General features: G+C 39.3%; 2 protein-coding genes across 2 annotated transcripts in view; both read left to right on the top strand.

Annotated features, from left to right (window-relative positions):
* The first annotated feature begins 1,135 nt into the window (after positions 1 to 1,135).
* Positions 1,136 to 4,746, top strand: LOC144077500 (ras-related protein Rab-33B-like). The gene is made up of 3 exons (XM_077605285.1): positions 1,136 to 1,711; positions 3,967 to 4,145; positions 4,270 to 4,746. The coding sequence occupies exons 1-3, from the start codon at positions 1,394 to 1,396 to the stop codon at positions 4,583 to 4,585; spliced, it is 813 nt and encodes a 270-aa protein (XP_077461411.1). The 5' UTR covers positions 1,136 to 1,393; the 3' UTR covers positions 4,586 to 4,746.
* Positions 4,747 to 9,890: 5,144 nt separating this feature from the next.
* Positions 9,891 to 16,762, top strand: part of card14 (caspase recruitment domain family, member 14) — a 32,926-nt gene continuing 26,054 nt past the window's right edge. Inside the window, exons 1-5 of the mRNA XM_077604743.1 lie at positions 9,891 to 10,195; positions 11,992 to 12,129; positions 12,214 to 12,539; positions 16,157 to 16,315; positions 16,401 to 16,520. Of these exons, the coding sequence (XP_077460869.1) occupies positions 9,982 to 10,195; positions 11,992 to 12,129; positions 12,214 to 12,539; positions 16,157 to 16,315; positions 16,401 to 16,520 (957 nt within the window). The 5' untranslated portion in view covers positions 9,891 to 9,981. The remainder of the gene's footprint in view (positions 10,196 to 11,991; positions 12,130 to 12,213; positions 12,540 to 16,156; positions 16,316 to 16,400; positions 16,521 to 16,762) is intronic.

Raw genomic sequence — 16,762 nt, 5'->3', positions numbered from 1 at the left:
TTTTTGCATTGCAAAAATATCAAAGTACAACACCATCTTAAAATCTTCTAATTCAAAACTCACCTATGTTTACAATCTAAAATCATTCTCATCAAAGTTTAATCAATATGAATCAAACAAAAGATTTAATTCAATTGGGGACATTAAAAGGTCCTCAAAAGCCTCTATCCATCTTAATAGGAATATAATTTAGCACCAGTAGAATAACAACCTCACTAGTAATGCATCTTACACATATACTACCAGGTCCTTGAAGTTATTTATTATTTTCTTGCAGGAACTATGAAACTTGGGACCTCAAACCTGGGGCCCGTGGGTTGATTGCAGCCCACAGGATAATATATTTGGTGTATCCTACTTGAATACAATTGTAGTAAAAAATTCGTCAAAATGTCTTTTGCGAGGCAGCCCGAGTGAAAGACTGGTTAGTGCGTCGGCCTCACAGTTCTGAGATTGAGGGTTCAATCCCAAATTTGGACCTTCCTGTGTGGAGCTTGCAAATTCTCCCTGAGTTTACGTGGGTTTTCTCCAGGTACTCTGGTTTCCTCCACATACCTAAAACATGCATTGTAGGCTAGCTAGTTGAACACTAAGTTGTCCCAAGATAGGATTGTTTTTTTCTCCAAAGAATCGATCACTAATTCCGGGTCTCCCCCACCTGGTGTCCGAAGTTAGCTGGGATAGGCTTCAGCACCCCCTGGTACCCTTGTGAGGATAAGTGGTATGTAAAATGAATGTAGTATTTTGTAATGGGGAATAAAAAATATAGATCCAAATAATTTTAAATGAAATGAATTAAAAGATTGGTTAAAAATCATAATTTGAATAATAAATGAAAACGAATCAAAAAGACCAGTAATATCTATTTTTTTAATGTGAATTTAAAAAAATACATTTGAGGGAAAAGGAGGCGGGGGATCAGGACGTAAATTCGAAGAAGTGACGCATTAGTGTGCTTTTGGACATAAATTGAAATTCCGTGTGTAGAATTTTGAATTAGAATTATTATCAATGCATTTTTTGTTTTGTTTCACAAAAACTCACGTGACTGCAAATTGACGTCCAATTTTAACTAATCATCCCAGCCCTTCACAATTGAACTGCATTTTCGCAGGTGTTTTCAATCTCAATTCCCCTCTTTTACAAACCACCAGACATTAAATCAAATGAGCTAATGATAACTTGTGAACAGACGTCCAATGTAGTGACCATTGTTTAACTACCAAAAAATAATCACTTTGAATCATTTCGGGCGAAACGGGACTGTTCAAACTTCACCTAAACAAAAAACGGCGTTTTTTTTTTCCCATCCCAGCATGCGGAACTAGTTTCGAATTTAGCCGGCCTACTTGGCATTAGTTGGCTGCCTGGAGGTGTGCGGAATTCACGCCACATGGAGGCCGAGAGTGGTGTTGCTACCAAGTGCGTCCATTCGAGCGCGCAGCATGCAAAGAAGGCGTCCGACAAGACTACTCCGGTGAGGGCGAGAACTATGGAATCCTCCCTTGAGTTTTCCAATTCGTTGGGCAGCGTGTCGTCGCTGCTGAGCGGATGCAGAACCTTCAAAGTGCTCGTAATCGGAGACTCCGCGGTGGGCAAGACGTGCCTGACACACCGACTCTGCGCCGGTCATTTCCCCAGCGGCGTGGAAGCCACCATCGGCGTGGACTTCCGAGAGCGACACCTCGAAATCGACGGGGAAATGATCAAGGTAGGTTTGCCACTTTTGTCTGATCTCGTGAAAACAAAGTTTGCCCCCATGCCGAATTCCTTTGCTTTTCTTGCCACGTGCTTTTTAGAATTGTTTGTAAAGACATGTCTTTGTGCTTGCCTGAAAAAAGGAGTGTTTGTTTATTATCAAATGCATCAATGTTTTGATAACAAGATTACAATCTGAAGTACAAAAGGAAGGAAGTACAATCTGTGTAGGATTATTGCTTGTGTTCTACAACTGGCACGAATTTCAAGTTATTGATTTATTTTTGGGAATGTTTACTGATGGAGATAAGCAGAATGTCTACTTATCTTCCCCGATCTATAATAAACCAAACTACAACACTACATGCCATTTCGCCCCAGCAAATTAGAAACATTTAATTTAAAATGGCCCACACAAGAAGCTTGAGCTCAACATCTACTCGGTTCTACTTCTCAGTTTCAATACTCGATGGTCACTTTTAACTACTAGAGCAGAGTAATGTCACTTCTTCCTTTTGTGAGTAGTTCTACACAAAACATATGACAAACAGTTGTAGGAGAATATATAACAAATGGTAAGCCATACACTGAACACTATACATATTACTGGCAGTGAATGATGACCATTTTCTTTAACCTGTTGAAATTTATATTATAAACTATTTCAAGATTTAAAAAATAATAATTTAGTCAGTCTGAAACAATCGCCAACAATTACTGGTTTAATGTCAGTGTTTTGGGCTTCTGGGATTAATATTATCTTCCGTGAATTTCTTTCTTTGCTATGTCCTAAAACACACCAAAACAGATTAGCAAGAATGTTGACATCATGTGCTTGAATGTGTAACTTCAATTTAATCATTCATTCATTTTCCATACCACTTATCCTGACAAGAGTCGCGGAGGGTGATGAAATATGTGCACCAGGTGGGGGACACCCTGAATTGGTGGCCAACCAATCGCAAGGCACAAGGAGACAGATAACCATTAATGCACACACTCCTGCCTAGGGGCAATTTAGAGTGTTCAACCAGCCTTGCATGCTTGTTTTTGGGATGTGGGAGGAAATCAGAGTACCTGGGGAAAACCCACGCAAGCCTGGGAAGAGCATGCAAACTCCACACAGTGAAGACCAACCTGGGATCGAACCCTAGAACTGTGGGGCTGATGCGCTAACCACTCGATTGCCTCAATTTCATTTTTTTATCAATCAATAAATCAACTACAAATGCTGAAAATCTCCATAAATGTACAATAATCCCTAGATTATCTCATCTTCACTTATCACGGATTTACTACTTTGCGATTATTTTTTCCTGCTATTAATTATTTATAATTTAATTTATAAAAGTTCATAAAAATGTGAAAATCCACGCTGAAACTCATAAGCGGAAGCCACTCTTGCTACTAACACTCTTGCTACTAACACACTTGACAAAGCAGTAGAAAAAACTAAGTCATTCAGTCAAAAGATCTACAAATTCTTGCTACTAGGACTCCGGACTGAAGGAAAAAGAAGTTATAATAGGGGTGACCCTACTTTGCGATTTTTCGATTATCGTGGCCATGTCTGGTCTACATAAACCGTGATGTTCGAGGGATTACTGTAATTCTCGTTTGGAGGGATTCGGAGTAGAGTCACTGCGGAGCCAGATGAGTTGGCTCGGGCATCTGATTTGGTTGCTTCCTGGACACCTGGAAGTCTGGGCTTCCCCATCGCTACCTGACCACGGATAAGCGGAAGTAATTTGTTCTCTAGCAGTAATGCAAATGTAACATGAAACAGATGCAATGCCACTTTGCAAGATCAAAATGGATGATTTGGTGGCCTACATTTTTTTTAATCGAAAGGGAGGGATAAAAAAAAATCTGTTGACTTAATGGCATGCATGTTTTTAGTAAAGACTTGAGCAGAATTCCGTGTTAAATGTACCGTATAAAGATCTGTATTTAAAGTTCAATTTTAACAGGTTTTCTTGAGCAGATTAAAATGAGTGAACCTCCACATATATTCAGTTGGTCATAATGGAGTGGCGAAACTTGCCATATCACATCTGTAGCTTTTCTCTGTTCCCTTTTTGTGGTGACTCATAGAATTTCAGTCCCCATGCTGGTTGGCAAAGGGTATTTCATCACGTTTTTCTTCCTTTTTGTTTTTCCACCTTCTCATAATTTCCTCTTTTATTCGCACGCCTCTTGTTCTTTTAATAGTAGCAACCACAGCAGAATGACTCACATCGGCCGTGTTTGTTTCCTCCGTCGCTTCAGCTCCAACTATGGGACACGGCGGGCCAAGAACGCTTCCGTAAATCAATGGTGCCACATTTTTACCGAAACGTGCACGCAGTTCTCTTCGTTTATGACGTCACGTGCTGGGCCAGCTTCAACAGCCTCTCTACTTGGGTAGAAGAGTGCAGACGCAACTCTCTTGGCCAGGAAGTGCCCAGGTAGCCACGACGAGATGATATATTTGAGTTATTTATATACAATTAATTAATATATTCGAGGCCATTTGAATTTGTAGTTCTTTTGACTGAATGACTTAGTTTTTTTCTACTGCTTTGTCAACAGGTTCCTTGTTGGGAACAAGAATGACCTACGTTGTGTGGTAAAGACTGATGGTCTGGTGAGCCAGGGGCAGGCGATTAAATTTGCCAAGACTCACAACATGATGTTTTTTGAGACATCGGCCAAATACTCCAGCAGACGGCAAAGTGTTGGGGAGGTCCCCTACCAGCAAGATAAGGTCGAGGACATTGTCAATGCTGTGGGTGCCAGACTGAAGAGACACAAGTGTCCGACCACAGCCTGCAACCTATCATACAGCGGTTCTTTTAAAGTTTTCAACAAGAAACCAGAAGAGAAGCAGATGTGGAGCTGCTGCTGAGAAAGAGAGAGAAAGAACAATTGCCTAGCTTTGGCAGAAACTAATATAGATTTTCTGATATTTATACTTTTTAATACTGGGCATGTCACTCTTTCAAATGTTGAAGTTTTGTCATCTTATTGATTATTAATGAGCAAATAAAATATTGTCAATGAACCTGATCCTTGTTTTGCAAATTATTGAAACACTACGTTTATGATTTTTTTTTTTTGATGTTTTTTCCTTTGGGTGTTTAGGACTCTCAAAATGCAATAAAGGTTTAAATCCCTTAGTTTGTTATTGTTCATCATTTCTCTAATCTTAGTCTATTGCAGCTTTGAGTTCAGGGTTGTTTGTGAGGTCATGTTTGAATCACTTTATTGTCAAACGAACTTGAGTCCTGATCTTAATGAAATCAATCGGCTTTGGGGTGAACTTGTTTTCATGTGTACATGCTTTGGAGAAGAAGAAAAAAATCATAACCACACTCCTATTGAGATGAGTTGGTAGTAGTTGTCTGTGAAATTCCATGGTGCTGTAGGATTTGATTGCTAGATAACCTGAGTTCAATAATGTGATCTCGCTCCCTCTGTTTCTTGAACTGAGATTTCCAAACAATTTAGTCTTGAACATCCTACATGATTTTTTATTTTATTTTTTAAATCCCTGGAACTAGACAAAGTGGAACTTGGCCAACTCCGCTCAATTTCACGAATGACTAAGTACAGAACAGCAAATCAGTTGGGCTAAAATACACACTTGATTAAATGTGAATTATGGAAGCGATGATAAATGTATCACATTGGCTTCTGTCAAATAGATGACTCAGAAGTTGTCACATGAGTCAAACATCTTTTTGACTCGACTCCACATGTGAGCACGTGTGTAGAGCTTCAAAACGAGGTTCTGTCAGCACGTGTGCGTGTCTTTGTGCGTGGACGTTCCAGATTCTAACACCATGGTGGAACAATTACCAACCAAATGGTAGATGACTCCACTAAGTGAAAAACGAGGAGCAAGCAGTCACAGATCTCACCCTAAAAAAACACACCAAAACAGAACAAAAATGTTTTAATCTTATTTCACTGATGGCCAGAATACTATGTACAGTGCTACTCCCGAGTGGTGTAACAAACAGATGAGCTCTTCACGTACGCGTCCTCTACCATTAGTTTCTTTACTGTGGCGACCAGCGTTTTAGTTGTCAGCCGAGGCTGTCAGCACCGCACTTAAGATCTTGATGAGACCTAATGATTGTCAAATGAGTCAGATATGCATGTTAAAAAAAGTGTGAGTATTGCGGTGGGCACATTGCGTTTGAAACGAGACATTGTTCAGGCCCGAAGGAAACTAACAGACTGGATCAAATCTTACTCTCAAGTGAGCTACCTTGGCGATCCACTGGACGTAATTGAACACCTCTGGGTGAGATGATAGGGTGGAATAGATTTATTTTAAGAGATTATTGAATTGAATGCTTTTATTGCCATTATACAAGTATAACGAGATTTAAAGCTTAACCACAAAGTGCACAAATAACAACAAACAAACTGAGTCAATAAATAATAATCATCACTAAATAAGTAATACATATATAAGTAAGTCAACATAATAAATAAGTTGTAGTCAACATAGATAAGTAATCAACATGAATAAGTGGTCACATAAAAAAGTAGGTACAAAAAGTGACTAAAGTTGTTAGCAGCCTATGGAGTTTTAGTGTAGTACAAGATAAGTCTTGATTAGGTCTTCATTGGTGCAGAACTCGAGTTGAGTATAGTGACAGCTCTTGAGAATAAATTGTCCTTGATTCTGTTTGTCTTGGCTGTTATGATCCTGTAGGGCCTGCTAGAGGGGAGCAGGTTGAAGAGGTGGAAGCCGGGGATGTGTATTGTATTGTATTGATGTTTTTGATTGTTTTATAGTGTATTGTGAAAGGATCATCAGTTTACCACCAGCTGCGGGACAGTAAACAAGGATGTAAAATATTTTTTCCATTGTATTGTTGAAGTAAGCAGGCATGTCTCTAAAACAGATGTTTCAGATGTTGGCTGCATAGTTTGTTGTGCCAAAACCTGTATGTACATTTCAGTATTCATGGTGCTTTCTAGTGTTTGTCGTTTTGGGTTTTGTCCTTGTGTTGTCTGTCAATCGTAGCCATAGCATTTTCATAGCATGTGCATGGGCTCTTCAATGTCTCACAGATCTGCTCAATTTATTAGAGGATTCATCAGGCACTCTGAAAACAGTTGGTCTGAAATTATCATTAGACTTTTGTGAGCTCCCAAGGCGTCATCAAAATAAGTGAGGTGAAATGAAACACTTGTGTGGATTTTCCAGGGTTCTAACAAAAATATGCATTCATTTTCTGAACCGCTTATACTCATAATGGTCATGGGGGGTGTTGTAACTATACCAGCTAACTATGGGACCAGGCGGGGGACACCCTGAATGTTTGGCCAGCCAATTGAAAGGCACGAGGAGACGGACAACCATTCACGCTCACACTCATGCTTAGGGGCATGTAGGGTGTTTAACCATCCTACTAAGAATGTTTCTCGAATGTGGGAGGGAACTGGAGTACCTGGAGAAAACCCACACAAGCCCAGGTAGAACATGCAAACTCCACACAGGTGGCCCGACCTGGATTTGAACGCAGGACCCCAGAGCTGTGAGGCCGGCGCGCTAACCACTCGCTCCACTAGGCCGCCTCGATTTAACATTTAAATTTATGATTTAGAGACATTTAAATTTACGATTTCGATTGAACATTTAAATTTCAATGTGACATTTAGATGTAACTGTGAGGGCTAAATCCCTGACATCAAAATAATCTTCAAGCAGAGGAGGCACCAAGCATGTAATAGTTTTAGACTCCGTCGGCCTTCTCGGAGTGGTGAGTGCCAGACTGTTTTCCGCAATCGACGCGGCTCGCTCACTTCTTTGTCTCTTGTTCGCCCCCGCTCCTTCGAAGGGGGAGGGGGCGAGCGGACACAGCCCACGTCGATCTGGTAGCTCTGCTTTGCCAAATACACATCCGAAAAGGGGACCGCGAGCACTTTTATTCAAGGTAGGCGGAGACAAACTTTAGGCGGGAACAACAAGGGGAGGCGCTATATACAAAGTGATGACAGGCCTTGACCAGTAGGTGTCACTAAAATTCTATTCTAGATGCTAATGCTAAGAATACAAAATAAGAATACAAGAGAAATACATTCCATATTCCACAGTAACATGGAGTTTGATTTTTACTTAAGACATTGATGTCCTGATTGTTGCATTGTTGTCTCATCTTTTTGTGCCCATCTTCTGTCTTCATCTCTTGATAGTCTGTGAGCCTTTCTCACATCCAAGTGCTTTCTTTCCTGATGCCAGACATTGTCTTCATTCCAAGTTGTCAATCAAACCTGTATTATATAAACTCGTGCGTTTTCTACTCATCCATTCTATTTCTTTATTTTTAAAAAGCTTCATCTCTTGAGCAACCTCTTTGCAGTTTTTGTGTCAACTCTTTCACTCATTTCTCTTGCTCTTTCAAGACAAATCCATTTTTTATAACTTAGGTGCTTTTCTTTTATATGAATTTTTTTGTAGTAAAGTAAGTTAACATCTGAAGTTAAACCACTTCAAAACACTCCCCACTCTGTAGTGTTGTCGATCACTGCCATTTTTTGCAAGAGATTGTAGAGTAATTCCTCGAATATCGCGGTTAATGTAGACCAGACATGGCCGCGATAATAAAAAATCGCTTGCAAGTTTCAGCAAATGTCACAATTTTATGAACTTTAAAAATTAAAAATAAATAATAGGAGAAAAAATTGCAAAGTAGTGAATTCGCGATAAGTGAAGCCACGATTATCGAGGGATTACTGTAAATCCCTGTTTTCATTATGCGCATAAGAAGCTTCAATAGCTTCTGTTTGCATAAATCATTCACAGCACAGTAAATAATTTGCCCACAAAAAGGATGGTAAGAGAGGTAACTAAATGAAAAACTCTATGCCTCCAGTCGTGTTTCCTCATTTTAACAAGGACTTTGCACTTGACTTTGTATGCACCTGTCAGCTGTCAGATAGCTATGTGTGATTCACTGGCTTTATGAAAGAAATTTCCAAAGCAAACACCAATAAAGAACTTGTTTACATGCTGAACATCTAGTATCGGATCATTCCCTTTATCGAAAGCTATAAATACTAGTAAGACAGGTCTATGACTAATGTTAATGCCAGCTGTTATTATCACTGTCTGATTTCATGTTTAAGTTTTAAATTTACGACACTTAATTTGCGCACAATCTGCACCATGAGAAATACTTTCTCACATTCACTCTTATTTATACGCCATTGTGAGGCAGAGGCCACAAAAGTTTTCAATGCATTACATTAGGAAACTTTTGTAATTGTGCACCCTTCTGCCTCAGGCAGAGATAGTTTAACGCAAGGGTGTCAGACTCGGGTTGGTTCGGGGGCCGCATTAACGTTAACTTGATTTCATGTGGGCCAGACCATTTTAGATATGGTATTTAGATATTTTTTTAATAAATTGATTAAAAAACTGGATCAAAAGCCCTGAATATTCCGTTTTTATAGATCTAAAACAATGTTTATTTGAGGGTTCTTTTTCTTAGTGAGGGAAAATCATTTATTTAATCATTTGTTTTTCATTTCAAAAGGAAATGATTCTTTTTTAAATTATTTTCTTTATTAAAGTGGAAAACAGAAAATATTTTTATATATTTTTATATTTTACAAAAAGATTTTTGTAACTAAAAACACAAAGAAAAAATGGTTTCAAAAAATTGCAATTATTGATTTAAAAGGGGGAAATAAGGAAATATAATATACATCTATATCTATCATTTTATTTGACCCTAAAACAGAAAGTCGGCACTCATGATTTACTTTCCTGGGCCACACAAAATGATGCAGCGGGCCAGATTTGGCCCCCGGGCCGCCACTTTGACACCTGAGGTTTAACGCAAATTTATTATTATTATCGTTATTATTGTTTTTATCAGATCTTGCCTTTTAATAACTTGACACGGAAGACACACAAGTCTATTGTACCACAAACACCTGTTGTCCTTGACCTTAATTGTAAAGCAAAGGTTGATGCAGGCCATTTCTGTGTAATAATAATTAATGATCTCCTTTGTGACACCATAATATAAAAACTATAAACACTATAGTGTTTGCTGTCGTACATTAGGTGCTCCAACACAGCGGCCTTGTATGACTGGTTTTCCTACACGCCCACCACACACCAACACCCACTGGGCGTGGAGAGACTGTGACTTTGACACCGGCAGTCTGCCTCATCTAGTCTTATTGTTGTTCTTGTTGTGTTTCCAATATTTAGTCACTGAGCAGTCACAGAGGCAGGCAATCAAAATTCCCGGCTTGCACTGTACACTCAAGATGGCAGGAGAGATTGTTCCCGGGGGGCCTGACCTGAAGGAGATGACGGAAGAGGACCTGTGGGAACTTATTAATGATAATCGCCATCGGCTCTCCCTGGGGGTGCGGCCGTGCATCGTGATCCCATACCTCAGGCAAGCCAGGGTGCTCACTGAGATGGATGAGGATGAGATTCTTTCCAGCCATAACCTTACCAATCGCTCAATGAGAACAAGTAAGATACTGTTGTTGGTTTTGGACTTCAGTTCACGCAATGCCTCGTTTCCTTCAATGTACTCATCTCAACTCTCAAAACATAGACACACTCACACTCAAATTATTCGCACATGTAATCGTAGGTATTACATGATTGTAGTATTTATAGCTGTGTGGTCAGGTGTGGCGTGGGAAATTACGAGAAGTCATACAATGTAATATTCAGAGAGTAAAATTAATGTGAATATAACATGATTAAAATTGAACTATTACAAGGTTAAAATCAAAATATGATGAAAGCTAAATCATAGATTATACTATTACAAGATTCAGATTGTGAAACACTAATTTTGTTGCTTATATTTCTCGAACATGAACCGGAAGTTGTTTGGTTTCTAGGGCATCAACCTTTGCCGACGTAAAGTCTGTGTGAGCACAACATTTTTTTTTCATAATATTAGGAGATGTAAGGAATATTTTGACAAAAGTCATAAAATTATGCGATTAAAAACCTTACATTAGTTATTTTTGCATCACTTGAACTGGATGTTGTTCAGGGTCCGCAGACATCAACTTTTGGTGACTTTAGGTCAGTGTGAAAAATTAGGTTTTGGAATAATTTTGGAGGTTTATGTGATTCCTACTGATAAAACTTTGAAGAGAATGACTATTGTTAATATTGACAACATGGTTTTAAATGAAAAGGTTTTCAGATGGTGTTGTGCCTTTAGATTTTTTTTTTCATTGCAAAAAGTGTGCCGCAGCTGAGAAAAAGGTTGGGAAACACTGTATTATAGTAACAGTAGTGACTGAGATATTTACAAATGTTTTTTATTTTTGAAATGGCCTTTTTGTTTGCTTTGGCGAATAACATTTTCATTTAATCTGGCATGGTCGACATTGCCAATGAGAATCATAAAAATAATAATAATCGGACATAGGCTTTGTCATCATCATTGACTCGACAAAATCCTAATTGTCATCATACCCAGAAACTGCGTATGACGAAATTGGTAGAAGCTGCAGCATTTGTTTTCAATTGATGTTCATGTGCATATAAATGCAATGGAATGATGCGTTAAAGCAATTTTCATTTTATATTATGAAATTAATACATTTCAGGTTGATTGCTGAAAAAAAATCTGAAAGACAGATAATTTATTTCTGGATTAAACTTTGGTTATTTCAATTGTCTTGATTGACAATCAAAAGCAATTTCATTTCCACCACTCTGGCATTAAGTCATCGTACATGCCCGTGACCAGACATTTCGTCGAAAGACGTTTGGTCCCCGGACGTTTGGTCGACCGGACGTTTGGTCGACCGGACGTTTGGTAGAACGGACGTTTGGTCGAACGGACGTTTGGTCGCCGGGTTCGCTCGCTGTCAAATTATGACAGAGTTAACTGTTGACATTTTGATATTAGATATTTAGATATTAAACTCATTCTCTCTCTCTCTCAATCATGATTATAATTTTGAGAGCTGGTTTCAACAGTAACATCCCGGCGACCAAACGTCTGTTCTACCAAACGTCCGTTCTACCAAATGTCCGGTCGACCAAACGTCCGGTCGACCAAACGTCCGGTCGACCAAACGTCCGGGGACCAAACGTCTTTCGACGAAACGTCCGAGTACCGGCTATGCCAACTCGCAAAATTATACAACTTGAAGTGGCCTTAAGTAATGTGTGTTTTGTATTGTGTTGCTTTATTTTCCCTGTTGTGGGGACCCAGCATAGTGTAGTAGTCGTATTATTCTGCAGTTGTATACTGTTTTTCAAGTTGGTAAATAAGAATGTCCTTCTTTTGGTAGGTCATATGATGGATCTTCTGCGGACCCAGGGTAGAAACGGTGCGGTGGCTTTGCTAGAAAGCCTAATGATCCACTACCCAACCCTCTACATTCAAGTTACTGGACGGAAGCCCAGCACTGAGCCCTCCAGATTCAGTGGTTTGTTACTAAATTACTTCTAGCGCAAAATAAGTTGTATTTGCCAAATGCATGACTTGGCCAACGTCCGGGCTCTCTCGGCAGGTCTGATAAAGTATTCTGAATTGACCGAGTACCTTATCAGAGCGCTAACCGGAATGCAGGATGAGCTTCGAGAAGCCCGTTGTGAGGCTGGAAGAATGAGCACTCGCTGCACCTCCCTTGAGTCTGAGATTGAGCAGATGATGGAGCACAAAGAAAAGTCCCGATCTCTCCAGTTGGAATACGAGCGCATGCATAGACATTTGTCCTCACTGCAGCACGAAGTCACGCAACTGAAAGATGAAAAGTGCGACTTGTATGTACGCTACACTGCAGCCATTGAAGAGAAATCCGCTGTGAGCATGCGCCTGCATGACCTCAACTTGCAGGTTGGTAGACATCATGATTGTCCTTTTTTTCGGAAATAGAAGAGCCTGAAATACACAGGATTATAGTCTATCATTGGGGTAGGGAACCTATGGCTCGGGAGCCATACGTGGCTCTTCTTATAGGTGCATGTGGCTCTTCTTATAGGTGCATGTGGCTCTTCGCTAACCGGTGAGGTAAAATATATACAGTGGTACCTCGACATACGATCTTAATCCGTTCCGGGACTAAGCTAGTATGTCGAGCTTCTCGTAACTTGAGCGAATGTTTCCCATTGAAATGAACTAAAAACAAATTAATTCGTTCCAACCCTCTGAAAAAACACCAAAAACAGGATATTGGATTGGAAAAAATGTTTTATTTCTTCTAATTTGCCATATATTGACAAAGTAACAAATAACGAGTGGTTTAATAGTAATAAAATGTGTTTAATAGAACTATAAAATTAGACGCGGAGGATACACAGACGGACATACAGATAGAAGCGGGGGGGTTATCGGGTTGACTTTATCCACGGCAACGCACTCGTAACAGAACAAACAAATTTAAATTAACTTGGATTAATATATACAGACACACTCAAACACGTTTAATGTAACTTTACACAAAAATGAATTCTAATTTTGTTTTAATCTTTTTTACCTTCTTTCTGCGGGTTAGCTGTTTGCCACGCCTCCACCCGCACGTTCGCTATCGATGGGCTGTTTGCTGTTGTATTTCCTTCAAAATATTCCGAAAATGATGCACACAAATGTCCTCACAATAGGATAACGCACGACCACTTGCCAACGAGTAGTCTTGAATGAGCCATCGTGGGAGCTAACAGGCCAAGGAAGGAATAACAGGAAATGCAACAGCTGAGCTTACCCAAATATTGATTGTGGGTAATGAAGTTTTATTCTGAGAAAGGGTGCCATTGGCAATCGGTGTTGTGTGCACGAGTACACTTCATTACCCAGAAAGCCCTCTTTTTGCGCGTTGTGCGTTTTCTGGTCCATGTGTAGCGGAAACTCGTCTGAATAAATCGTTCAGTGCTCGTAGATATCTGTTATACACGAAAGAGATGCGGCAAAAAAGACAGTGCGCTACAATGATAAACAGCCTCATGTCATGGCCACCTGACTTTCTCGCATCTCAAAAATTTTCTCGTATCTCGGCGAATTATTTGATCGAAATTTTCATCGTATCTCGAGCATCCCGTAGCTGCTCGTAGGTCGAGGTACCACTGTATTTAAACCGCTGGTGACAGAGCCGAGTCCCAAATGCACCAATAGGAGCGTCCCGTCGGCACTATGACGCTGACAATACCTCTAACTTCAGTCATCCTTTTTTTTTTCCACTGGACTTTTCTGCATGCATATTTTCATTGATTAGCAACTGCGTAAAAGTGTTGTCAAAAGAATTCATTTAGTACTTTAAAAGTGGTAAAATGACCCCCCAAAAAGTCACATCTCATTCTCACATTTTTACTGTTAAATTCTAAGTATGGCTCTCAAGGAATAGGAATTGGCTGATCTATCATCTCAAAGTCAATTTTACAATGTTTTGGCTACAGGCCTTTTTTTTTCAAACTACATATTACTGTGTGTGTGTATAGTGTGTTTTCTACATAGTTTGAAAAACAACCCTGAACTCAAAGGAAACGTTAGGTGGTCAGCTGAAATAGAACAGTTTTGCTCAAGAAAATAAATAATTTGTGTTAAAATTGTGGGATTAAAATGAATTTAGTAAGTGTCTTGTCCAGATGCCATGAAAGCTCTTGCACGCAGCCAAACTTGCTCCGTATTCGTCAACTTGCGATCAGTGGTGACGCCTGTCGTTGAAAGGAAAATCTGCTTCATATAAAAATGCTGCTCGCTGACTCTACTCGCACGGGTTCCTGGGCTAGGGTGGCGGAATGCAAAGCTTATGAATGTCAACAATAACAAGTGAAAAATATGATAATAACTATGAACTAGTCATCACTCAATAGCAAATGACTGAAGCGCCAGTCAGCAACCATATATCCGTTCCTAATATGGCGGCGCACATGCATATTAACAAGTGGGATCATTTTAGTGAATACAATACTGTACTTCTCAGATATATATTAAATTGTACAATATTGCTCAGGGGACCTTTTTTTTCAGATGACCACCACAGGTACACTTTTAATATAGAATAGGAAACGGAATAGAAATAATTTGCTTCATAAAATGTTGCACACGTATAAACACATGAAATTTCTCCTTTGAAAACGTTTCAAAAACAATCAGCTACAACGGATTAAATGTCAACGGATTGGACTTAAAAGATAAATTCAACTGAGCTGAATTTTTAAAAACAATTTTAAATTCATTTTAATAATTTACAGTGTCATCATCAAAGTATGGAATTATTATTTACCTTCCCTGGACCTTTTTTCTTATTAGGACAACATTTTTTTGTGAACAATTGTTTTTGCTACGCCCCAAAACTCTAGATGTGGTTGCACAGTTTAGTCCAGCTTCTCCCGAATTAAAAATAATAATAATAATAATAATAGGTGTGTTGAGTTTACCTACTTGACATTGTATGCAACCATTGTGTTGCCCCTAAAAATATTAGAACTTAAGGGTGAATATGATACATGAATTGACAATGAAAAAAAACACTTATCTTTACTAAATAACTGATTGTTAACCTGATTGTGTTCTCCAGCAACTGTCAGCTGACAGATCGCAAATGCTGTCAGTCCATCACGTTTTCATTTGAGAGAAAACAAGAAAACATGCTATCCATCTCTTTTTTCGACTATTGGATTTGTTCTCTTGGTCCTTTAGCAAAGCAACCGATTTCACCGTGAAACGTGTCTTTAAAATTCTGATCCCTTAGAGCAGGGGTGTCAGATCTGGGTTGGTTCGTGGGCCGCGTTAACGTCAACTCGATTTCATGTGGGCCGGACCATTTTAGATATAATATTTAGATAGTTTTTTATAAATGGATTAAAAGAACTGGATTAAAAGCCCTGAATATTCAGTTTTTTATAGATCTAAAACAATTTTTATTTTAGCTTTTTTTATATATATTTTTAGATTTTACAAAATGATTTTTGAACTAAAAACACAAAAAAATGATTAAAAAATTACAATTATTGATTTAAAAGGGGGAAAATCAGGACATTTAATATACATCTATACTCTTCATTTTAATTTGATCCTAAAACAGAAAGTCGGCACTCATGATTTACTTTCCCGGGCCACACAAAATGATGCGGCGGGCCAGATTTGGCCCCCGGGCCGCCACATTGACACGTGGCCTAGAGAGATAAAATACAAGAGTTCAGTGCCAAGTAAAATCCAAATGGTTTTCACCCACATTTCATCTCAGTTGGTTCAGCAACCTTAATCACTTGTCACTTCAAAACCTTGGATTGGTGTTGAAACAAAATTATGATGACTGGCCTTATTCTTGACTCAGTTGAGACTTTTGGGAGAGAAAAAAATGGGGCCGTTGAGTGGTGGTGCAGGTCAAGTAGATTGTCCTGACCTTTATATTACATTTAAGACATGTAACTGTACTCTGAAAAGTAAAATTGTGATGACCTGAAATAACGTTACCACACCTTGACATGACATTGTATTTTCTGATGTCGCGACAGATCTATCAACTGCAAACAGAATTGCAAAAGACCCAAACCGAGAGCGACTTCCATAAACGGCGTTCTCTCAGATCCTTGTCTCTAGCCGAGGCGTCTCACCTGCAAGAGGAGGTCAGGAGTCTACGCTACCAGATAACGAAGATAGAGAATCTCAAACCAGTGAGTTGAAGCGCTTTATTACATCCACATCATGTCATCAGTAATGTAGTCGACCATGTTGTTATTTCCTGGGGTTTCCTGTTAGGCTCACCAGGATATTCTACCCCAGGATTTGGCGGAAGCTATCGATAGCCAGGTGGAACTCGCTGGTCAGCTCAGATGCTACAGTGAAGAAAATGAACAGCTTCACAGGGAAAAACAAGACGTAAGGTTCAAAGCTGTGTGCTGTGGAATTGCAGTATGTAAATTCAATGTACAGTGGTACCTCGAGATACGAGCTTAATTCGTTCGGGCATGAGCTCGTATGTGGATTTACTCGTAACTCAAATGAATGTTTCCCATAGAAATGAACTAAAAACAAATTAATTTGTTCCAAGAGGAGAGAGAGAGGGACGGGGGGGAGACTTTTTGCACGGCAACGCGCTCGTAACATAATATAAACAAATT

Source organism: Stigmatopora argus, chromosome 7, assembly GCF_051989625.1.
Source record: "Stigmatopora argus isolate UIUO_Sarg chromosome 7, RoL_Sarg_1.0, whole genome shotgun sequence".
Lineage (NCBI taxonomy): Eukaryota > Metazoa > Chordata > Actinopteri > Syngnathiformes > Syngnathidae > Stigmatopora > Stigmatopora argus.
This window is presented reverse-complemented; position numbering and strand designations above follow the sequence as displayed.

Excerpts from the sequence above, each read along its gene's own strand:
- LOC144077500 (XM_077605285.1), top strand. The coding sequence starts at position 1,394 with ATGGAGGCCGAGAGTGGTGTTGCTACCAAGTGCGTCCATTCGAGCGCG. Across the intron at positions 1,712-3,966 it reads TCGACGGGGAAATGATCAAG|CTCCAACTATGGGACACGGC; the intron begins GTAGGTTTGCCA and ends CCGTCGCTTCAG. Across the intron at positions 4,146-4,269 it reads CTTGGCCAGGAAGTGCCCAG|GTTCCTTGTTGGGAACAAGA; the intron begins GTAGCCACGACG and ends CTTTGTCAACAG.